Source organism: Globicephala melas, chromosome 7 (assembly GCF_963455315.2).
Source record: "Globicephala melas chromosome 7, mGloMel1.2, whole genome shotgun sequence".
Classification (NCBI taxonomy): Eukaryota; Metazoa; Chordata; class Mammalia; order Artiodactyla; family Delphinidae; genus Globicephala; species Globicephala melas.
The window spans coordinates 34,406,576-34,431,997 of NC_083320.1; the positions used below are offsets into that span (position 1 = coordinate 34,406,576).

Here is a 25,422-nt window from a genome sequence, read left to right on the forward strand (position 1 = left end):
TATGAACTTAATTTAAAAAAAAAGTATATGAACTTTATAAGGCTTACATATTGCTAAATTACTTTCTAGGAAGATCGTATCAACTAGTATTAAGATCCCTCATCAGCATTAAACATTTTTTCTTTTATTTATTAGCCATTTTAACTTCTGTGAATTGTATGTTCATAGTTATTTTGGTATTGTCTATTTTGAGTAATTTTAAAACTATTAAAAAGTTTTATTTATATATTATACTAAATCCCTGTTGGCCAGTGTGATTAGAGCCATTGTTAATTGGTCAATTTATCAAAATATCAGAACAAGGAAATCATAAAAATAATTATATACTCTAAACATTTTGTTCTACATATAAACATATATGTAGATATTTATGTATCATTGTCTTTTCTTTAAATATACATTTGCCAGTCAGCTGGTTGAAGAACAGCAGCACCTTTTGGTTTTGGTTTTGGGTATTTTTAGGTAGCATATCCATAATGTATTATCTAGGATTTCAAGTTTTATTTCCTTCCATTAGATTGATCATTTAAAGACACTTCTGATGCAGTCTGAATGTAGTGTGCTTTTATGTTTTTCAGTTTTTTTCTTAAATCTTTTATGGTTTCTCATCCATACCTAATTTGAAATCAGTTCTTTTAGTTAATAACTTTTATCAAGTCTTTCTAAAGCATTTAATTTAGTTTACATAGAAACTACTTGATATTTTTTATTCATATTTTGTCTATGTGCCAAACATTTAATTTACATAATTATAGTAACAAGTTCTCCATAAACAGACTTATCCATATGTGCATATTATAGATATATGATAGAGGTAGCATTGGAGATCACTAGGCTAAGGATGAACTGGTCAATAAATGGTGTTGGAACAATTGACTATCCTTATGAAAAAAAGAAATTGGGGGCTTCCCTGGTGGTGCAGTGGTTGAGAGTCCGCCTGCAGGGGCACCCGATGCAGGGGACACGGGTTCGTGCCCTGGTCCGGGAAGATCCCACATGCCGCGGAGTGGGTAGGCCCGTGAGCCGTGGCCGCTGAGCCTGCGCGTCCGGAGCCTGTGCTCCACAACGGGAGAGGCCCCAACAGTGAGAGGCCCGTGTACTGCAAAAAAAGAAAAAAAAAAAAAAAAAAGAAAGAAATTGGATTCCTAACTGCCATCATAAACAACTTAATTACCTTAATTAAAGATTTACACATGAAAAGCAAATTATAAATGCTTTTACAAGAAAATATAGGAGAATATGGCTTTGGTCTTATAGAAGAATTTCTTTAAAAATGTGTACTCAAAAGAAAAGATTGACAAACTAATTAAAATTCAGAACTTCTCAAGAAGACAAACCACAGCTAGGAGAAAATATAGCAAAAGACATATCTATTAAAGAACTGTTACCCAAAATATATGAAGAGCTCTTAAAACTCAACAATAAGAAAACGAACAACCTGATTAAAAAATGAGCAAAGGACCTGGACATCTCACCAAAGAAGATACCCAGATGGCAGATAAGCATATGAAAAGATGTTCAACGTTATATGTCATTAAGAAATTGCAAATTCAGACAACAGTGGGATACCACTACACATCTATTAGAATGGCCAAAATCCAGGACTTCCCTGGTGGTCTAGTGGCTAAGACTTCACCTTCCAATGTGGGGGGTACAGGTTTGATCCCTGGTCGGGGAGCTAAGATCCCACATGGCTCACAACCAGAAAACCAAAACAGAAAGCAGAAGCAATATTGTAACAAATTCAATAAAGACTAAAAAAATTGTCCACATCAAAAAAACAAAATATTAAAAAAAAAAAAAAGAATGGCCAAAATCCAAAATATTGACAACACCAAATGCTGACAGAGATGTGGAGTAACAAGAACCCATTTACTACTAGTGGGAATGCAAAATGGTACAGCTCCTTGGAAGACAGTTTGGCAGTTTATTACAAACTAAACATATTCTTACCATGTGACTTAGCAGTTGTGTTCCTTCATATTTACTCAAATGAGTTGAAATCTTTTGTCCACCCAAAAACCTGCACACACAGATGTGTAGCAGCTTTGTTAATAATTGCCAAGGCTTAGAAGCAACCAAGAAGTCAACCAAGGATAAATAAACTGATACATCCATGCAGTGGGATATTATTCAATGCTAAAAAAAATAATAAGTTATCTGTCTATGAAGAGATATGGAGGAGCCTTAAATGCATATTGCTAAATGAAAGAAGTCAATCTGAAAAGGCTACATACTGTATGATTCCAACTCTGTGACATTCTGGAAAAGGCAAAACTATACAGACAGTAAAAGAAGACATTGGTTGCCAAGGGTCAGGAGTAAGGAAGGGATGAATAGATGGAGTACAGAGGATTTTTAAGGCAGTGAATCCATTCTGTATGATACTAGAATGATGGATACATGTTATCGTACTTTTGTCAAAACCTATAGAATGTACAACAGGAAGAGTAAACCGTAATGTAAACTATGGACCCTGGGTGATAATGAAGTGTCAACAGAGGTTCATTGATTCCAACAAATGTACCACTCTGTTTTTTTTGTTTTTGTTTTTTAATTTTAATTTATTCATTTTGTTTGTTTTTTTTACAAATGTACCATCTGGTGTGAGATATTGTTAATGGGGGGAGGCTGTGGATATGTAGGGCAGGAGATACATGGGAAATCTCTGTACCTTCCACTTGAGTTGGTTGTGAACCTAAAACTGCTCTAAAAAACAGTCTGTTTTTTAAAAATCCAGTACTTCTCTTCATTGAATGACATTATCAAGAAGTGAAAAGACAAGACACAGGATAGAGAAGATATTTCTTCTTCTGGAAATAAGAAACCCGTCAAAAGGTGTTAAGCTTCATTAGTGACTAGGGAAAGGAAATTAAAATGCCTTTCCCCGTGAGATTCATTTTGTACCCACTAGATTGGCAAAGATTAAGGAGTTTAGGTAATACCAAGTGTTCGTGCATATACACACCAATGGGAACTCTTAAGCAATAAAGGGAGCAAACACTGACTTCGGAAAGTTTGGCACTTTAATAAACTCATTAAAGGTTTGGGGACTTCCCTGGCATCACAGTGGTTAAGAATCTGCCTGCCAGTGCAGGGGATGTGGGTTCGATCCCTCGTCTGGGAAGATCCCACATGCTACGGGTTAACTAAGCCCGTGCATCATAACTACTGAGCCTGTGCTCTAGAGCCCACGAGCCACAACTACTGAGCCCACACTCCTAGAGCACATGCTCTGCAACAAGAAAAGCCACTGCAATGAGAAGCCCGCGCAGCACAACGAAGAGTAGCCCCCGCTCGCCACAACTAGAGAAAGCCCGCATGCAGCAACGAAGACCCAACGCAGCCAAAAATAAAATAAATGAAATAAATAAATTTATTAAAAAAAAAAAAGAAAGAAGCATAACTAATAAAGTCCCTTTTGTCCTCCCTCCTCAGGAGCAACTTCTATCATGAATTGAATGCATATCCCTCTAGTCTGGAGTGTTCTTTAGTGGGCTTTTTATTGTTGTTGTGTTTGTTTATATATCTTTGTGTATCTGTGAATAACATGTTTTCTGTGTTTTAAAATTTATGTAAACAGTATCATAGTCTACTGTGTGTTTTTAATATCTTATTTATAAATATGTATTGTTAAACATTTGTGCAAGACAGTGAGGGGTACAAATCCTAAGTTTTTGTTAAAATTCTGTCTTTTTTTTCCTGTTAATTAACCTCACCCATTTTTCCTAAATGTATGTTGCATTTTTCTTTCAGAATCCTTGAAAAATGGCTCTGCTACAGATGGTGGGAATAAAGTTTATTCTTTTCAGAATAGAAAACACCCTGAAAAGATGGCTAAATTAGGTATGTTGCTTTTCTGACTTCTGTAATCACTATTCACCTTTTCTAAGGTGTATTTAACCACATTTCCCACTGTTATCACCCCATTGCATTCACTAAAAGAATGAATGAGGGATGTTATTTTATTTTCAAGCATACTTAAAGTCATTAGTTTTTTTCATGCTCAGATGTCTTCTGTTCTCAGCTAGGTTCTAAGGTTATAGTAGAGACCCTGTCTTAGATTCCTTCCCACAACATCTAGTACAGGCTCTTAACAAATTTTTGTTATGTAAACAAGTGACTTAAGTCACACAGATATTCTGAATTTATTGAATAAGAGTTTTACACTGTATGTAGAAGAAAAGAGTTCATATTATAGAAAATTATTTATGTAAAATTGTTAGAAATGGGCTGTTCTAACATTTTTCTTACCCCAGTTACCACTTATACTAATTACATGTGAATTACTGATTTTCAGAGAACTAGACTTAAATAAATTATATATAACATTAAAATTAAACTAGCAATTTAATTCTTTTTAAAAATTTGGGTGGCGCTATTCTTGGATCCTGCGGCATGAGGCATCAGATTTGAAAGCTTTGAGGAAAGGAAATAACACGTGAAAGCACTTTAAAATTAAGGAGGTCCATAAGTTTATGGAAGTTTGAGAATACCAAAAAGTTAAGAGCAAGGGAATAATAATTAACTACCTGGCAAAATGTAGTCGTTGTATAAGAGGACTTATAATCTATAATTATAGAACATCTATATATGTGTCTTAAGTGTATTTTTATGCAATCATTGTAGTCAGTGATCATTTAAACATTCAAAGTCAAATGAATGTCACACTTGTTGAGTGTTGACACTGATGAGGGACATATAAGAAGTAATTATAAGACCTGTGTTTCTGAACATAATACAATTTAAGCATTTGCAGAATTCAGTTTTTCTGAAAGGTATAATATTATATGCATCATTAATTTTGAACCTAACATGGTACATACAGTAATTTACACTAATTGATGTGTTTCTTAGAGTTTATTATCTACATAAAGAAATCTAAAATGTTTTTGATACAAATGAACTTATTTACAAAACAGAAATACCCTTACAGACCTAGAAAACACACTTATGGTTACCAAAGGGGAAAGGGGGGGGAGGTTTAAATTAGGAGTCTGGGATTAACAGATACACACTACTATATAGAAAATAGATAAACAGCAAGGACCTACTTACTGTATAGCACAGGGAACTATACTTGATATTTTGTAATAACCTATATGGGAAAAGAATCTGAAAAAAACGGAATCACTTTGCTATACACCTGGAACTAACACAACGCTTTAAATCAAGTATACTTCAATAAAAAATAATTTAAGAAAAGAAATTTAAAAATTTTTGATCTGTAAAAATGACTGAATTCTGTGTAGGATCTCTGGGACACCAGAGGAAAATGCTAATATAATTACTAGAGGAAAGATCAGATAGACACCAAGGCCAAAGTGAAACCCTAACGACAATGAAGCATTGGAGAAAGAACTAATAGTGAAAAGAAAAATGGAACCTCACTGGAGTAATCAAGTAGAAGTTCCCTGAGTGGAAAGTCAACATGCACATAACTGCAGTGATACATGTCTCATATCTATATGTGCTGTGAGGAACTTAAGTATTGTTATGATGGGCGTTTCTGTCATCACATCTGAAAGAAATATAGTCATGAAAAGATAGTTTTCTGGATAGTTTAAGACTGATCATACTTTCCAAGATCTGTGTTTAGTTAGGACCTGTGTTTAGTTATGTCGCTCTTTGACTTATTAAGTATTTTTGCTAATTGTGTTTACATCTAAATATATCAATAAAATAGAATGCCTTATTAAAATAAGTTATGATCTGTCAGAAAATCATATATTACTCTGAGTATAAAAGATGATTAAATATAATTGGACTAACCAAGATATAGGGCTAGAAATAGAGCAAGAGTTACATTGGAAGGCTTTGTAAAACACAGAGAACACGTCCAGGATGAGTAAGTAAATGCAAAGAAAAAGCAAAAGTAGAATTACCACATAGAAAGGACAAGGACAGTAAGGAGTTTGACCAGCTTGGAGAAAGATGAATTAAAGGAAATTGAAACTAGATTGGATAGATAGGATCAGATAATAACCTGATGAGAAGTTATTATTAGGCAAAGAGGAGTTTTATTTTAAAATTTCTAATATGTTGCAGACCAGTTGTTGTGTGAAATATAATACAAATGAATTAAATATTTGCCCCAATTTTTTATTATTGAAATTAATATCCATACATGGATGACTGTCTCTTGTTTCCTTTCCTCTTCAATTCTTCCTTTTTCTTCCTTTCTCCTTTTGTAGTTTAAAGTTATTTAAAAGCAGAGGATTTTTATGTTTCAATATAAAACCAAAATGATCTCAGCTAAGTTACTTTGTACTTTTGTGGCTTTTTGTTGATGTGAAGGTTTTTTTCCTATCCTGTGGATCAACAGCCTTTAATCCAAACATGGCATATTTTTCTGGTGTAAAGAGAAGGCCAATGCCTGAGCTTTAGGTACCTGCAGGTTAGAATGCTTAGGAGGATGAGGGCAGTGAAGTTGAGATGGAATAACTACCAGCAGTAGCCAGGGACCAGGCTAATACCATGGAACCCAGATGGAGGAATAATTTCAAAGAAAGATATAAAGAACTTTAATGAATGATACAGAGGATCGAGGAGGTTAAGAAAAAAGAAGCCAGTGCATTTGTAGGGACTGTCATGAATATCTTGGGTCAGTTCCAAGATTGGATAAAGCTGTGTGAAATAGGTTAGAAAGAGTTTGAGTCAGTGAAGTGGCTTAATTTACACAAATTCAACTATACTTTCTCTTTAAAAAAAAAAAAAAAGATGGAAGAGAATTTAAATAGTGTTCTCAGTGAACAATGTTCTTAGTGTATGAAATGTAAATCTATTCCTTCAGTTAGACTCAATTCCCATATGCCTATCACAGTGTGAGAATGTGAGCATCTTTAAAGATAAACATTGTAGGGCTTCCCTGGTGGCGCAGTGGTTGAGAATCTGCCTGCTAATGCAGGGGACACGGGTTCGAGCCCTGGTCTGGGAGGATCCCACATGCCACGGAGCAACTAGGCCTGTGAGCCACAACTACTGAGCCTGCGCGTCTGGAGCCTGTGCTCTGCAACAAGAGAGGCCGCGATAGTGAGAGGGCCTGCGCACTGCGATGAAGAGTGGCCCCCACTTGCCATACTAGAGAAAGCTCTCGTACAGAAATGAAGACCCAACAGAGCCAAAATAAATTAATTAATAAATTTCTACCCCAACATCTTAAAAAAAAAAAGATAAACATTGTATTTTTCATTTTAAATGGCCCCCTTTTTTAAAAATAAATTTATTTATTTATTTATTTTTGGCTGTGTTGGGTCTTTGTTGCTGCACACAGGCTTTCTCTAGTTGTGGCGACCGGGGGCTACTCTTTGTTGCAGTTTGCGGGCTTCTCATTGCAGTGCTTCTCTTGAGGAGCACGGGCTCTAGGTGCGCGGGCTTCAGTAGTTATGGCATGCAGGCTCAGTAGTTGTGGCTCACGGGCTCTAGGGCGCAGACTCAGCAGTTGTGGCTCATGGGCTTAGTTGCTCCGTGGCATGTGGGATCTTCCCGTACCAGGGCTCAAACCCATGTTCCTTGCATTGGCAGGCAGATTCTTAACCACTGCGCCACCAGGGAAGTCCTGGCCCCTTCTGTTCAGAAGCCAACTATTTCATCTGATGCTCAGTTGAAGAAATGCCATCTGGGACTTCCCTGTCCAGTGGCTAAGACTCCACGCTCCCAATGCAGGGGGCCTGGGTTTGATTCCCGGTCAGGGAACTAGATCCCATGTACATGCTGCAACTAAGAGTTCGCATGCTGCAGCTAAAGATCCCCCATGCCACAACTAAGACCCGGCACAGCCAAATAAATGAATAAATAAATAAATATTAATAAAAGAAGAAATGTCATCTGTTCAGTGCTATATCATATTCTATACATTATTAATATGTGTTAGAGTTTTAGACACAAGTAATAAACCACATTTTATGGGAGACTTAAGAGCTTTAAAAGTATAATTTTAAATATACACAGTTTTCAGTTGGTTTTAGATCCCACTTTCTGGCCATTCTTTCTTAACTGTTAGCAGAGATGTGCCTCAAATATATATGGTAAAGAAATCGAAAGAGTATAAACCTGTCAATGGAGAAGAGAGAGGAAGAGTGTGTGATAATTGGAGAAACCAGCAAGGTCAAAGTTAGCTCTTTATTTGTATTTTTTTGTGAGACCTGTGGATAACTGAAGGAAGACTTGGAAGACGGTGAGTAAAGGTGAAAGCAGTAGTACTCTTAATATGGCTAGGTTTATTTATCTTTCTGATATTAGTAACAGCAGGTTTTTTTTTTTTTTAAATTTATGTAAGTGAAATAAGGCTATTTCCCCTCTTAATCTACTGTTGTCCATTAAAAGTTTTTTTAATATATTTCTTTTGTCTGTTTACAGCTTCAGAACTAGCAAAAACACCAAGAAAAAGTGTTTCATCCAATTTGAAGAGTGATTCTGAAATTACCATAGACATTCCTCAATGTAGCAAGGGTAAGATTTTACTTCACTTCTTTTTTTTTTTAACTTCACTTCTTTAAAGAGAGTTTTCATAGTTGCTTCAAAGTTATAATATGTTACTTTACTTTCTTGTCTAAGTGCATTTTTATATATTTTCTTCTTTTCTGTTCTGAAAATTCATTTAGTAAATGCAGTTAATACCCCAACCTGTGTGCTTTAGTATACCCGTATTTAGCTATCAGTAAAAGGGGAAAAGATCTGTGTGGGTTGAAGTTGTACAGATTGACAGGGCCAGCTAGAAACAGTCTTAAATCCTGTTGTCATTTGCTTGAGTTAGCCAAATGTTCGTGGAAGATTTGCTTTGGCAAATACTATTTGAAATAAGGTTTTGGGGATTTGGAAGTCTTTCTTTTTTCTTTTTTTTTTTTTTTTTGCGGTACGCGGGCCTCTCACTGTTGTGTCCTCTCCCATTGGGGAGCACAGGCTCTGGAGGCGCAGGCTCAGCAGCCATGGTTCACGGGCCCAGCTGCTCCGCGGCATGTGGGATCTTCCCGGACCAGGGCACGAACCCGTGTCCCCTGCATCGGCAGGCGGACTCTCAACCACTGCACCACCAGGGAAGCCCTGGAAGTTTGGAGAACTGTGGAGCAGTTGTTTTTGAATGACCCATTCTAACTAGATTAAATAGTGTACTTTTAAAATAATGAACAATGGAAAGGACTCCATTTTTTCTTGTTACATGAGTGCTACAGAAATGTCATTAATAGGAGAAATCATAAAATTAATAGTGACAGTTCAGCCTCTAGTGGAGATGCAATTAATTGAGAATTCAATAATATGTAGTGGCTTCTGGGTAGAACCTGCACCTTTGCTTTTAATGAAACTAGGCTATTATGGAAAGTGAAGTATTTGTAGTAAGTAATGGCTTTTTGTTTCATTCTTTAGGGCATTCTGCTTCAGACAAAGTTCAGTTGAAGGTAAGCAATTGAGTAAAAACAAGGAAAACCCTTAGTGTTACAAAGTTAAGACATGATGAAAAATATCCATTTCATCTTTTAATTTAGATAATACTTTTATCATTTATAGGTATTTGCCAATTAAATACCTAACTTACAGATAAAGAATCTGAGGCTCAGAGAGGTGAAGTGACTTGTCTGAGTTCACCAAACTAGGAAGGAGAAAAGCTGGAAAATGAAGCTAGGTCTTCTGGACCCACCTGTTGTGCCTTTTCTGTGTTAGAACTACCCCTGGGTGTTTTGTTTGTTTGTTTGTTTTTAATTTAATTTTATTTATTTATTTTTGTCTGTGTTGGGTCTTCTGGCATTCTTTTTCAAGTTGTGGATCACATCACATTAGTGGATCTTGTTGATTCCCTAAGAGACCATCAGAAAACCTGTTAATCAGTGGTATTATATTTACATACCACAATAAAAGAGAACATCAGTCTGCAAGTCTTAGTGCACTGTCTTAGAAGGGGCAGTTCAGGAGAGAATATGTATAGGGCTTGGGGATCTGGACTCGAGGGGTTTAAGGCACATCTGTCAAGATGGGGAACTGATCTGTATTAGGCAGAATTCATGGCATGGTATTTTAGGAGTAGTGGACACAGTGAGGAGAGGGTCTTGAATTGAGTTTTGATAAGTAAACCAAAGTTTGATAAGCTAGCTGTTTGCCCTGGTAAGTAGTCTGTTGTCCTGATGGGAAAATAGGTTGCCCAAATGAGCAAACTGTCAAGATAAATTAGTTTGCAGAAATTTCTGTAGCAAACAGTGAAGTTATTTAATAGTTTATAGCCTTATCTTTTTGAGCAAGAATTTTCTGAAATGGTTATTTTGACACAAATATTCTCAGACCTGATAATTAAGCTATATGGATATAGGTTGTCTCAACTCTCAGTCTTGAAATCAGTTTAGTAGGGCATGATCTACAGTTTAAAAAAATGAAATAGATAAATTAGAAAATTTCTGTTTTGTAAGTATTATTTAATTATAATTTGGTTAAGTTATATATGCATATGTGTACTGGATCAAGGTGGCAAAACGTAAAAAAAAATTGTAAGGATCTGGACCAAAGAAGTTTGAAATATACTGTGATATACTTTATAAACCCAATAGGTGATCAGATCACCTATTATAATAGTATTCTTAATATCTCAAATAAAAATTGTTATAATATTTGTAACTAGCACCAACAACTTATCACAAGATAACAGACTTAAATTTTTTGTCGTATTTTCACATTGCCAAAAAAACACAGGGTACTTTATCTTTTTATTAGTACTGTTAAGTTATCACGTATACACCAGTAGGCATTTTATTGTGCTAGAAATTGAATGGTGTTAAAGGATTCTGTAAGGAAAAGAAAAACGTGCGTTATACTTCTGTAAACTGTTTAAAAAATTAAAAATACAGAAGTAAAAAGTAGAAATCTTTTTTCTCTCCTTCTCACAGACTACTTTAACACCAGTAAATTGCTCGTACATGCAAAGGCCCACTGCAGTAACTATAGGAGTCCCATTTCCTTGCTTACTCATCATCCCTGGACAGTATTACCTTTTTTTAGAAAAAATATTCTGCTAATCTGATGGGTGAAGAATGATTCAAAGGCTGATAAGCTTTTTCTTTACATAATAATAGAAGTGCATCCTTCGCAGGTGTCTGGAATACAACTTCTAGAACCACTCTAGGAATCCTTCGGAATTCGTTGTATCGTTTTTGTTGTCATACTCTCCCCCTGCAACAAATTCATATATTGTTGTCTTCCAGGTCTAGGAAGGAGCTCATCTGGTTCTAATGTCTATTAAAAACAAAATATTTTTCTTCCTTCTAGCCTTTCTTTCACTCAGAGACGTCATTAATTTTCATGTCATCATTATTATTTGACTATATAAACTATATTGCTTTTTTATTTTTAAACAGAACAATGATAAAAGTGAATTTCTGTCAACAGCACCTCGTGGGCTAAGGAAAAGACTAATAGGTGTGTATTTCTTTTTACACTGAGCTTTTATAAAAAGAAGCATCTAAACAGGCAATAATGGTTAAATATACAGGTTCTAGTCTTAGAATGCTTACATTTTGTCTTTGGGCTGCCACTTACAGGGACCTCTCTATGCCTCAATTTTTTTCATTTGCGAAATAGGGATAATAATGGTACCAGCCTCAGAGTTATTTTGAGATTAATTGAAATAAAGGATGTCAAAGTGCTTAGCATAGTGCTTGACCTTGGTATGTGCTTAACAGGTGTTGGCTATTATTACTTTTTATTATTATAACTACTTATTGCTATTTCTTTTCACGAAAGAAAGGATATGTTCATGTCTTCAATTAAGCTGTAGATTCCTTAAGGGCAAGGACTATATCTTATATTTTAACTCATAACACTTAGCACTATGTCTTTACATTATAGTCAATGGATATTGAGGTTAGTTAAAATTCTTCAATAAAATAACATGCCTTTTAGTTTATTTGCCTGAGACAGTTTTAGAAATAGTTCTATTGATTTATTTAGAAGTTTTATCAATATATTGAAACAATTTTAAATATTTATAGTGGTACTGAATACTATACAAAGCCAAGTAAACAGACATGGTTCCCGCCTTTGGGGAAATTAAAAATGGTTTGGTTTTTTTTTTTATGTTTTGGGGGGGTCTTTTTGGCCACACCATGTGGCCTGTGGGATCTTAGTTCCCCAGCCCGGGGTTGAACCCGGGCCACGGCAGCGAAAGCGTTGAGTCCTAAACACTGGACTGCCAGGGAGCTCTCTGGTTTGGGGTTTAAATATTTAATTTTGGGGCAAATGACTTTTTGACCTTTATATTTCTGAAAGATGTCAACTCCTTTCTTGGGATTGACCCCTTGACAATAATATTAGCTAACATTGTTAAATCTATGCCCTGTAGCCCTTCTTCTTTCAAGGTATAGAGTTGATAATACATTTTTAATCAACATAAAAATTATAACACTAAATTATTGGATATCTGAAGCAATAAAAGATGATATATGCAATTGATTATTATTATTTTATGTCAAATACATCCCACATCTTAAGTTTCCTCCTTACCCCACAGAAGAATCCTTTTTAGAGAAAAGGTGAACTTCCTTCTCCTCAATCACCACCAAACAAATATATCAACATGTGTGATGTATTCATGTAAATAGGGTAAAGACATTGTCTGGTACCTCCTACCACTTCTAACCCTTGCATCTACCATGGGCAGCAGTCAGTGCAAATCTGAATCTGCTAAGCTATGTATGCCCACAAAATCAAGCCTTTTTTTTTTTTTTTTCTTTTTCAATATCTATATTTGTTATTTGCTGACTCTGGATATTCTGAAATATGCTTTTCAAAATAAAGAGTGATTTGCTTAAAATTATTTCATTCATATTTTGGAAGTTAACCTTTTATGGTAGTTTTATACTTATTTTGTTGAGTGTAAGTTTTATCCTTACTTTATGATTATAAAACTAGCTTTATTATTTCTGGAGAGTGGTGGGGGTGGCCATGGTTTGTTTAAAAATATAATTCTTATATCTACTATGGGATGGATTGTGAGTATGTATTAGTAGTACTTAAAGTAGTAGCTGTCATTTATTGAGTGCTCTATCAGTTAGGATGGCATTTTCAGTAGGCAGCAATGGAAAATTCTATAACAATGGCTTAAGCCATGGACACTGAAGTATCTCACATCATTAGAAGTCTAGGGATACACAGTTCACGGTTGATGTAGTGACTCAACAGTGTCATGAAGGATACAGGTTCTTCTTTTCGCTTTGCCGCTGGCATTTTTCATCTTTGGTTTTGATATTTTATATTGCAAAATGGCTTCCATAGCTTTAAGCTATGGGTATAAGTAAGGGGCTTTCCTTCCATAAGTGAGGAAAATCTTCCCCAGAAGCTTCCAGCAAATTTCCCCTCAAGTTTCATTGGTTAAAGGTTTACATGGCCAACTCTAGTTGCAAAGGAGGCTGAGAGAGCATGTATCTGGCAAAGGAAACGACAATTAAATTACTGATTATTTATCCCTTAGGGTGGAGCACATTGCCACATTTTACAATGAATTCTATTAGCAAGGAAGAAGGAAAGAGAATGGTATTACGTATGACTGACAATTTCTGCCGCATTTCGTTTGTGTTAGCCATTGTTAGTTGTTTTACATGCATTTCAATGTAATCTTCACAATGCTTTATTAAATTAGGCACTGGTAGCCTCATTTGATAAGTGAGGAAACTGGTGCTCAGAAAACTTACATAACTAGCTCTGGTGAAATCATCAGCAAGTAATGACAAAACCAGAAGGCACAATCTCTTACTTCAAAGCCCACACTCTTCCTAATACCCCAGAATGCCTCTTTTGTCAAACTGTCCAATTTTCCCAATTGCTTCCTCCCCACACAGTTCCAAGGTTTCATTCTGACAGTGAAAGTGAATATTCTGCTTCCAACTCGGAGGACGATGAAGGGGTTGCACAGGAATGTGAAGAGAACACTAATGAAGTCATATTGAGCGAACAGATTCAAGCTCAGAATAGAGTAGTTTCGGCTCCTGTTTGCAAAGAAACGCCTTCTAAGAAAATGAAAAGAGATAAAACAGTAAGTGAAGAGAGACTTTAAAGAAAAATCAGTAATATCTCAAAGATAAGCTACCTAAGAGATCCAAATGGGAGGATGAACATAATTTTTTTTCTTCACTTTTCTACATTTTCTCAGCCTTTCACATAAATTCCCGCATATATTTGTATCTATTTCTGGACTTCGTATCCTGGCTTCTCTGTATCCATATTCATGTATCAGTACCATAGTATATGCTAAAGGTGACAATTCAGTTGAATAAAAGAGCTTTTAAATAAATTTTAATTGGATAATTGGAGGCAAGACTTCTCAGTATATACCTTTTTATATAGTTTCATTTTTGTAACGTTGCTGATGTAACAGCGTAAGTATTAAATGATGTGACTATGGACCCATGTTGGGTCGTTTGGAGAACACTGCACATATTATGGTCTGAGAAAAGGCTAATTATCCCAGCGTGCTCTGTAAAGACTCAGAGCAGTCTAGGAAGCCTCCTGCTTGAATGACTTTCCATTCCTTCCTTACCACCACGGAGCTCAGTTCTGCCCCAAATCAGTAGAACACGTGGTGAGTCATTTTACTGGAATAGTAGGCAAGTCTTTTTTTACCTTGCTGTTGATGTCTTTCTCATTTCCACAGTCCTTCAACTGTACTAATTAAAGGATTTGCTAGGAGTGTGTGAGACAAAACAAAGGTCCTGATTGTAAAGACCCTTTTTTTTTTCCAGTCTAAACGGGAATTATATGTTGGAATTTAGGAATCGTTTTTGGGCCGACTACTTCAATCTAGTCATTTTCTTCAACTTTTATGACCCTAAGAGTTACTCAGTTTTATTACTGGAATTAAATTTGCTTGGTCCTTAGTCTGTGTTGTTGCTTCAAAAAGAAAATACTGACTGCCAAGTAAAGAATTTCACATATCCTGTTTATGCTAATATTACTGTCTAGTCCTCATATAAAACAAATATCTGAAACTAAGAACTCACTTTGCTTTGTCCACTTTCAGAGTGACTTAGTAGAAGAATATTTTGAAGCCCACAGCAGTTCAAAAGTTTTAACCTCTGATAGAACACTGCAGAAACTAAAGAGGGCTAAACTGGATCAGGTATGTTGCAAGGAGTGTTACTTGTAAATTGTTCTTATTGTGAGCTGAAAAACATAGTACATAAGCAGCAAATCTGAAGAATAAGTGCATACAGCAGAATACTGTCCTGATCAAATGAAACACAAATTAGTGTGACATCACTATTGCATATTTTATTTTGTAAATGGTAACTGGTTCACTGGATTAGAATTGTTTGACGTACTCTAATTATACATGTATAATTACGTATTTTTCTCTTATTTATTGTTTCTTCAGGATCTATAATAATCATCAGGGTCATAGTTTCTTTTTTTAATTTATTGAAGTATAGTTGATTTACAATGTTGTATTAATTTCTACTGTACAGCAAAGTGATTCAGTTATACCTGTATATATATTTTTTTCATATTCTTTTCCATTATGGTTTATCACAGGATTTTCTTTTTTTAACATCTTTATTAGAGTATAATTGCTTTACAATGGTGTGTCAGTTCTGCTTTATAACAAAGTGAATCAGTTATACATATACATATGTTCCCATATCTCTTCCCTCTTGCATCTCCCTCCCTCCCACCCTCCCTATCCCACCCCTCCAGGCGGTCACAAAGCAGTGAGCTGATCTCCCTGTGCTATGCGGCTGGTTCCCACTAGCTATCTATTTTATGTTTGGTAGTGTATATATGTCCATGCCACTCTCATTTTGTCCCAGCTTACCCTTCCCCTCCCCGTATCCTCAAGTCCATTCTCTAGTAGGTCTGCATCTTTATTGCCGTCTTGCCCCTAGGTTCTTCTGACCATTTTCTTGTTTTTTTCTTTTCTTTTTTTTTTAGATTCCATATATATGTGTTAGCATACAGTATTTGTTTTTCTCTTTCTGACTTACTTCACTCTGTATGACAGTCTCTAGGTCCATCCACCTCACGACAAATAACTCAGTTTCGTTCCTTTTTATGGCTTAATAATATTCCATTGTATATATGTATCACAGGATTTTGAATATAGTTCCCTGTGCAGGGTCTTAGTTTCTTTGATATGCATGTACCATTAATTTCTGTTACCAATTTAACCTACATATTCATTGAACCTCACACTGGTCATAAAACAAAGACTGACCTGACTCTCAGTTGAAAACCTTGCAAAAAGCAGAGGATATTCTGCTTCTTGCTATTATGGAAAGCCTGCCCATTGCAGTAAGGTAACAAGGTTGCTGTATACTCTGGTTCCAGTGTCTCGTTTTATAAAAAAATAGCATACAGTTAGACTCAGGGCTTTGACAGATACCTCACTAACAGAGGACAAAGAACCATCTGAATAAGAAAATCTTTCATTAGCAAGTGGGCTTGAGGAACTTCCCTGGCGATCCTTGGTTAGGACTCTGCACTTCCACTGCAGGGGCATGGGTTCAGTCCCTGGTCAGGGAACTAAGATCCCACAAGCCATGCAGCCAAAAAAAAAAAAGAAAGTGGGCTTGATAATTTAAGTCAAGAAGAGATTGTTATTGACTCAGAGAGAATCAAGATTTTATTATTTTCTGAAATAGGAATTCAGTGCAATTTCCTAAGGTATACAGGGCTTTTGACAGAGTTTTCAAGCTATAGAAAAGAGAGAAGAGAGGTTTACCATAGGGTAAACCTCTATGGCTTGGATGACGTGGTGCTGTGTGGTTGGGGGTTTTTGGTTTTTTCTGTTTTGTTTGTTTCTTTCCACCTGTCTCATAGGTATTGCAACTCAGATCAGAGACTAGCTGAAAACATGTGTCAAGAAACCAAGCTGTTCAAGGAAGAGATGGCACTAACGTCTGCTTAGTGCATGTATTTTTTTTTTCTATACAGCAGGTTCTTTTTAGTCATGAGTTTTATACACATCAGTGTATACATGTCAATCCCAGTCTCCCAGTTCATCCCACCACTTTCGCCCCTTGGTGTCCATATGTTTGTTCTCTACATCTGTGTCTCTTTCTGCACTGCAAACCAATTCATCTGCACCATTTTTCTAGGTTCCACATATATGTGTTAATATATGATACTTACTTTTCTCTTTCTGACTTACTTCATTTGTATGACAGTCTGTAGATTCATCCACATCTCTACAAATGACCCAATTTGGTTCCTTTTTATGGCTGAGTAATATTCCATTGTATATATGTACCACATCTTCTTTATCCATTTGTCTGTTGATGGGCATTTAGGTTGCTTCCATGACCTGGCTATTGTAAATAGTGCTTCAGTGAATATTGGGGTGCATGTGTCTTTTTGAATTATGGTTTTCTCTGGGTATATGCCCATTAGTCAAGATTGCTGGGTCATATGGTAATTCTACTTTTAGTTTTTTAAGGAACGTGAATACTGTTCTCCATAGTGGCTGTATCAATTTACATTCCCACCAACAGTGCAAGAGGGTTCCCTTTTCTCCACACCCTCTCCAGCATTTGTTGTGTGTAGATATTCTGATGATGACCATTCTAACTGGTGTGAGGTGATACCTCATTGTAGTTTTGATTTACGTTTCTCTTATAATTAGTGATGTTGAGCATCTTTTCATGTGCTTCTTGGCCATCTGTATGTTCTCTTTGGAGAAATGTCTGTTTAGGTCTTCTGCCCATTTTTGGATTGGGTTGTTTGTTTTTTTAATATTGAGCTGCATGAGCTGTTTATATATTTTGGAGATTAATCCTTCGTCTGTTGATTCGATTGCAAATATTTTCTCCCATTCTGAGGGTTGTCTTTTCATCTTGTTTGTACTTTCCTTTGCTTTGAAAAAACTTTTAAGTTTCATTAGGTCCCATTTGTTTATTTTTGTTTTTATTTCCATTATTCTAGGAGATGGATCAAAAAAGATCTTGCTGTGATTTATGTCAGAGTGTTCTTCCTATGTTTTCCTCTAAGAGTTTTTTTTTTTTTTGCGGTACGCAAGCCTCTCACTGTTGTGGCCTCTCCTGTTGCGGAGCACAGGCTCCGGATGCGCAGGCTCAGCAACCATGGCTCACGGGCCTAGCCGCTCCACAGCATGTGGAATCTTCCCGATTGGGGCACAAACCTGTGTCCCCTGCATCGGCAGGCAGACTCTCAACCACTGCACCATCAGGGAAGCCCTCCTCTAAGAGTTTTAGAGTGTCCGGTCTTATATTTAGGTCTTTAATCCATTTTGAGTTTACTTTTGTGTATGGTGTTAGGGAGTGTTGTAATTTCATTCTTTTACACATAGCTGTCCAGTTTTCCCAGCACCAGTTATTGAAGAGACTGTCTTTTCCCCATTGTATATCCTTGCCTCCTTTGTCATAGATGAGTTAACCATAGGTGCGTGGGTTTAACTCTGGGCTTTCTGTCCTGTTCCATTGATCTATATTTCTGTTTTTGTGCCAGTACCATATTGTCTTGACTACTGTAGCTTTGTAGTATAGTCTGAAGTGAGGGAGTCTGATTCCTCCAGCTCCGTTTTATTCCCTCAAGACTGCTTTGGCTATTCAGGGTCTTTTGTGTCTCCATACAAATTTTAAGATTTTTTGCTCTAGTTCTGTGGATAATGCCATTGGTAATTTGATAGGGATTGCATTGAATCTGTAGATTGCTTTGGGTAGTATAGTCATTTTCACAGTATTGATTCTTCCAATCCAAGAACATGGTATATCTCTCCATCTGTTGGTATCATCTTTAATTTCTTTCAACAGTGTCTTATAGTTTTCTGCATACAGGTCTCTTGTCTCCCTAGGTAGGTTTATTCCTAGGTATTTATTCTTTTTGTTGCAATGGTAAATGGGAGTGTTTCCTTATTTTCTCTTGCAGATTTTTCATCATTAGTGTATAGGAGTGCAAGAGATTTCTGTGCATTAATTTAGTTTCCTGCAACTTTACCAAATTCATTGATCGGCTCTAGTAGTTTTCTGGTGGCATCTTTAGGATTCTCTGTGTATAGTATCATGTCATCTGCAAACAGTGACAGTTTTACTTCTTCTTTTCCAATTTGTGTTCCTTTTCTTTTTTCTTCTCTGATTGCCATGGCTCAGACTTCCAAAACTCTGTTGAATAATAGTGGCGAGAGTGGACATCCTTGTCTTGTTCCTGATCTTAGAGGAAATGCTTTAAGTTTTCCACCATTGAGAATGATGTTTGCTGTGGGTTTGTCATATATGGCATTTATTATGTTGAGGTAGGTTCCCTGTCTGCCCACTTTCTGGAGAGTTTTTATCATAAATGGGTGTTGAATTTTGTCACATTTTGTCAAAAGCTTTTGCTGCATCAACCTAAATGCCCATCTATTGAGATGATCATATGGTTTTTCTCCTTCAATTTGTTAATATGGTGTGTCACATTGATTGATTTGCGTATACTGAAGAATCCTTGCATCCCTGGGATAAATCCCACTTGATCATGGTGTATGATCCTTTTAATGTGTTGTTGGATTCTGTTTGCTAGTATTTTGTTCAGGATTTTTGCATCTATATTCATCAGTGATATTGGTCTGTAATTTTCTTTTTTTGTAGTATCTTTGTCTGGTTTTGGTATCAGGGTGATGGTGGCCTGGTAGAATGAGTTTGGGAGTGTTCCTTCCTCTGCAATTTTTTGGAGGAGTTTGAGAAGGATGGGTGTTAGCTCTTCTCTAAATGTTTGATAGAATTCACCTGTGAAGCCATCTGGTCCTGGACTTTTGTTTGTTGGAAGATTTTTAATCACAGTTTTAATTTCATTACTTGTGATTGGTCTGTTCATATTTTCTATTTCTTCCTGGTTCAGTCTTGGAAGATTATACCTTTCTAAGAATTTGTCCATTTCTTCCAGATTGTCCATTTTATTGGCATAGAGTTGCTTGTAGTAGTCTCTTAGGATGCTTTGTATTTCTGCGGTGTCTGTTGTAACTTTCCTTTTTCATTTCTAATTTTACTGATCTGAGTCCTCTCCCTCTTTTTCTTGATAAGTCTGGCTAATGGTTTATCAATTTTGTTTATCTTCTCAAAGAACCAGCTTTTAGTTTTATTGATCTTTGCTATTGCTTTCTTTGTTTCTGTTTCATTTATTTCTGCTCTGATCTTTATAATTTCTTCCTTCTGCTAACTTTGGGTTTTGTTTGTTCTTCTTTCTCTAGTTCCTTAAGGTGTAAGGTTAGATTGTTTATTTGAGATTTTTCTTGTTTCTTGAGGTAGGCTTGTATAGCTATAAACTTCCCTCTTAGAACTGCTCTTGCTGCATCCCATAGGTTTTGGATCTTCGTGTTTTCATTGTCATTTGTCTCTAGGTACTTCTTTTTTTTTTTTAAATAAATTTACTTATTTTATTTATTTATTTTTGGCTGCATTGGATCTTCGTTGCTGTGCGTGGGCTTTCTCTAGTTGTGGCAAGTGGGGACTACTCTTTGTTGTGGTGTGTGAGCTTCTCATTGTGGTGGCTTCTCTTGTTGCAGAGTACGGACTCCAGGCATGCAGGCTTCAGTAGTTGTGGCTCACAGGCTTAGTTGCTCCGCAGCATGTGGGGATCTTCCCCAACCAGGGCTCGAACCCATGTCCCCTGCGTAGGCAGGCAGATTCTTAACCACTGTGCCACCAGGGAAGCCCTGTCTCTAGGTACTTTTTGATTTCCTCTTTGATTTCTTCAGTGATCTCTTGGTTATTTAGTAATGTATTGTTTAGCCTCCATGTATTTGTGTTTTTTATGTTTTTTTCCCCGTAATTGATTTCTAATCTCATAATGTTGTCAGAAAAGATGCTTGCTATGATTTCAGTTTTCTTAAATTTACTGAGGCTTGATTTGTGACCCAAGATATGATCTGTCCTGGAGAATGTTCCGTGTGCACTTGAGAAGAAAGTGTATTCTGCTACTTTTAAGTGGAATGTTCTATAAATATCAATTAAATTTACCTGGTCTATTGTGTCATTTAAAGCTTGTGTTTCCTTATTTATTTTCTGTTTGGATGATCTGTCCATTGGTGTAAGTGGGGTGTTAAAGTCCCCTACTATGATTGTGTTACTGTCAATTTCTCCTTTCATGGTTGTTAGCATTTGCCTTATGTATTGAGGTTCTCCTGTGTTGGGTGCATAAACATTTATAATTGTTATATCTTCTTTTTGGATTGATCCTTTGATCATTAGGTAGTGTCCTTCCTTATCTCTTGTAACAGTTTTTATTTTAAAGTCTATTTTGTCTGATACGAGAATTGCTACTCCAGCTTTCTTTTGATTTCCATTTGCATGGAATATCTTTTTCCATCCACTCACTTTCAGTCTGAATGTGTCCCTAGGTCTGAAGTGGGTTTCTTGTAGACAGCGTATATATGGGTCTTGTTTTTGTATCCATTCAGCAAGCCTGTGTCTTTTGGTTGGAGCATTTAATCCATTCACGTTTAAGATAATTATCGATGTGTATGTTCCTGTTACCATTTTGGGTTTGTTTTTGTAGGTCCTTTTCTTCTCTTGTGTTTCCCACTTAGAGAAGTTCCTTTAGCATTTGTTGTAGAGCTGGTTTGGTGGTGCTGAATTCTCTTAGCTTTTGCTTGTCTGTAAAGCTTTTGATTTCTCTGTTGAATCTGAATGAGATCTTTGCTGGGTAGAGTAATGTTGGTTGTAGGTTCTTCCCTTTCATCACATTAAGTATATCATGCCACTCCCTTCTGGCTTGTAGAGTTTCTGCTGAGAGATCAGCTGTTAACCTTATGGGATTTTCCTTGTATATTATTTGTCATTTTTCCCTTGCTGCTTTCAATAATTTTTCTTTGTCTTTAATTTTTGCCAGTTTGATTACTGTGTGTCTCAGCGTGTTTCTCCTTGGGTTTATCCTCTATGGGACTCTCTGCGCTTCCTGGACTTGGATGGCTCTTTCCTTTCCCATGTTAGGGAAGTTTTCGAGTATAATCTCTTCAGATACTTTCTCGGATCCTTTCTCTCTTCTCTCTCTTCTCCTTCTGGGACCCCTATAATGCGAATGTTGTTGTGTTTTATGTTGTCCCAGAGGTCTCTTAGGCTGTCTTCATTTCTTTTCATTCTTTTTCTTTATTCTGTTCCACAGCAGTGAATTCCACCATTCTGTCTTCTAGGTCACTTATCCATTCTTCTGCCTCAGTTATTCTGCTATTGATTCCTTCTAGTGTATTTTTCATTTCAGTTATTGTATTGTTCATCTCTGTTTGTTCGTTCTTTAATTCTTCTAGATCTTTGTTAAACATTTCTTGCATCTTCTCGATCTTTGCCTCCATTCTTTTTCCGAGGTCCTGGATCATCTTCACTATCATTATTCTGAATTCTTTTTCTGGACAATTGCCTGTCTCCTCTTCATTTAGTTGTTCTTCTGGGGTTTTATCTTGTTCCTTCATCTGGTGCATAGCCCTCTGCCTTTTCATCTTGTCTGTCTTTCTGTGAATGTGGTTTTTGTTCCACAGGATTGTAGTTCCTCTTGCTTCAGGATTGTAGTTCCTCTTGCTGCAGGATTGTAGTTCCTCTTGCTTCTTCCTTAGTGCGTGTATTTCTTTTTTCTTTCTTTTGCGGTACACGGGCCTCTCACTGCTGTGGCCTCTCCCGTTGCAGAGCACAGGCTCCAGACACGCAGGCTCAGTGGCCATGGCTCATGGGCCCAGCCGTTCCACAGTATGTGGGATCCTCCCGGACTGGGGCACGAACCCATGCCCCCTGCATTGGCAAGCAGACTGTCAACCACTGTGCCACCAGGGAAGCCCCGCATGTATTTTTATATAAGCAACATGGGGGAAGGAGAAGTGGATCTAGGGTCAAAGTAGGACTTCATAGGACCTAGAGACAGACAGACCTGTTGGAGGATGAAAGAAACACCTGTTACTGATAGTGAAGAAAGGAAGGTCTTTCATTAATTGTGGACATAGCTGACAGGTATGGTCATAGTAACATGTGTCAGTGAGCATTTATTTCTCATGTCTGCGGGTCACCTGGGAGTTGGCTGATCTAGGATTTGCTCCACGTGTCTGTCTTCCTTGTTGGACCTCCCTGGAAAGCTAGCAGAGGCATGTTCTTCTTATAAAAATGTCAGAGACAGAAGAAGTAGAAAAACAAAAGACCTCTTAAAGCCTGGGCTCAAATGGTCTCAGTGTCACTTCTGCCTCATTCTAGTGGCCACAGTAAATCACGTGGCTGAAAACAAAGTCACAGAACAGGGGATGGGGACTAGATTCCACCCGTTTAGTGGGAGGGATTGCAAAGTCACATGGCAAAGGGTACAGATAGGAGGAGGGGCAAGTATTGGGGCTAGTAATGTAATTCTGCACAAATACTAAAGTTTGAAATGAAGGTGAATAGGTGACATAACATTTCAGAGTTCACACTAAGTGTGAGTATGCTCTGATAATACAGTATAAATAACTACTGAAAATGACACTAGTGCTTTATCTGCTTTTCAGGGCTCTAGACGTTAGGGAAAAAAACATCAGATGGAGAGAGAAATTTTTGAAATCTACTACTTTACAGTTTTACTTAGAATTTGTCCTATTTCTCTTTAAGTATATGGATGAATAAAAACTGTATAGGCTAGAGTGCCTGGAATCTTGGTTGCTGCTCTAGTCTTCAGTATTAAAAAATATTTTACTTAAAGGCTAAAATCATGAAAACACAGTAGTGCCAGGGTAGAAATGCATATACAGCTTTTTACTAGAGTTTTCATTTCAAGAAGTGAGCTGTGTTTGAGTCACTAGCATGAATTTTCAAGTTTTGGGTACAGAGCAATGTATCTTCCTCAGTTTATTTTTACATTATTGTTTTAAGAACTTTGCCGTACTTACCAAAGATAAAGGATTTGTTAGAAACAGCTTTTAAAGAGGAGCAGTGAATTTTACTAATGATAATGGTAAATTATAAAGAAACTTGACTGTTTTCTGAGAATTAATATTGAACTGTTACCTTAAGCTTTTACATTTTTTCAAATCCATAGGTTTTTAAAAGAGTGTCTGGATTTGTTGTCAAAGCTGGGAGGCAGGTTTAATTGTCTCCTTATGGTAACAATATTTTTAGAAATTAAAGACTTACATTGATATTTGGAATTTATAGTCATGTAAATGGTTCTAGAGAAAATGTAGCAAATTCTTTACTGTTTTACATATTTGTACTTAAAGAATGTATAAAACATTTTAAGAAAGAAATATTGAAATATTATGTGTATTCTCAGTAGATGCACTCATTACCAAACCTGATTAAAGTAATATTTCCACTAATGGCCTCTTCTAACCTCTACCTCTAAGGAAATATTTTTAGTATGGATTGATGTGATGTAATGTGGATTGAGAGTGATTTTCTTCCCTCCCTCTTCCTTTTTTTTTTTAAAGCAAACTTTGCATAACTTACTGAGCAAGGTTTCTCCTTCCTTTTCTGCTGAACTTAAACAACTAAATCAACAATATGAACAGTTATTTCATAAATGGATGTTGCAGTTACAGTAAGTACTATTATCATTGTAAACCTTTGTAAAATAAAGAATAATATATATTTACATGTCTATGTTAAAGTCAAAGCAGTTTGACATTTAATTTTCTTTTTGCAATGAACTTGATATGTATTTTTATTTATATGTAAAAATTTGAAAAAACAGGTGTTTTCCCAATTTTATGACCCAAATGTAGAAATGTCATATTATTATATGACTCTTCTCAGAAATTCCAATTTTCAAGAAATTTGTCTTTTCTAAGTGTTTTTTTTTTTTTTTTGCAGTACGCGGGCCTCTCACCGTTGTGGCCTCTCCCATTGCGGAGCACAGGCTCCGGACGCGCAGGCTCAGCGGCCATGGCTCACGGGCCCAGCCGCTCCGTGGCATGTGGGATCTTTGCGGACCGGGGCACGAACCCGTGTCCCCTGCATCGGCAGGCAGACTCTCAACCACTGCGCCACCAGGGAAGCCCTGTCTTTTCTAAGTTTAATCAGACTTGAAAGCTATTGTGTAAAATAGCCTTTCTTAGAGTTATTACTTATAAAAATATTTGAAAATATAATTTGTCAAGATTGATAAATATATCAGTTAGATTTTAATTCAGAGTTTCTAAAATGAAAGAATATATATTTTTCTTTCAATCTCATTCTGTTTACATGTACTGTAGACCTTCAGAATTTCATGAGATCTGTTCTCTAAACATTATTTTACCATTTTAAAATTGTTTCTTAGAATATTTTTTTAACTTTATCATTTTTCAAATACCTCAGGTTAAATTTAAATTTCCATTAAAACACCTAGAAGAATGATAAAGATTAAAACATAGTAATGTTTTTCTATAGTTACTTTTATATTTGTATTTAAAAGGACCTTAATATAAAGAAGTGCTTGAAGTGTATGCTAAAATGTGAATGGTGCAGTAAGAACATAAAAGTTGCCACAATTTCCCCCAGTTGATCCTGGTTTTCTTTGCCAATAATAAATCAA

The 25,422-nt window shown here is 36.4% G+C and overlaps 1 protein-coding gene across 3 annotated transcripts in view; it reads left to right on the forward strand.

Moving 5' to 3' along the window:
* The window catches only part of ORC2 (origin recognition complex subunit 2), a 56,365-nt gene that overhangs the window by 11,852 nt on the left and 19,091 nt on the right, over window positions 1-25,422 (forward strand). For all 3 annotated transcript variants that reach the window (XM_060302076.2, XM_030855057.2, XM_030855065.2), the window contains exons 5-11: window positions 3,757-3,846; window positions 8,359-8,451; window positions 9,364-9,395; window positions 11,337-11,397; window positions 13,815-14,008; window positions 14,993-15,091; window positions 24,338-24,447. In XM_060302076.2, coding sequence (XP_060158059.1) covers window positions 3,757-3,846; window positions 8,359-8,451; window positions 9,364-9,395; window positions 11,337-11,397; window positions 13,815-14,008; window positions 14,993-15,091; window positions 24,338-24,447 — 679 coding nt within the window. The remainder of the gene's footprint in view (window positions 1-3,756; window positions 3,847-8,358; window positions 8,452-9,363; window positions 9,396-11,336; window positions 11,398-13,814; window positions 14,009-14,992; window positions 15,092-24,337; window positions 24,448-25,422) is intronic.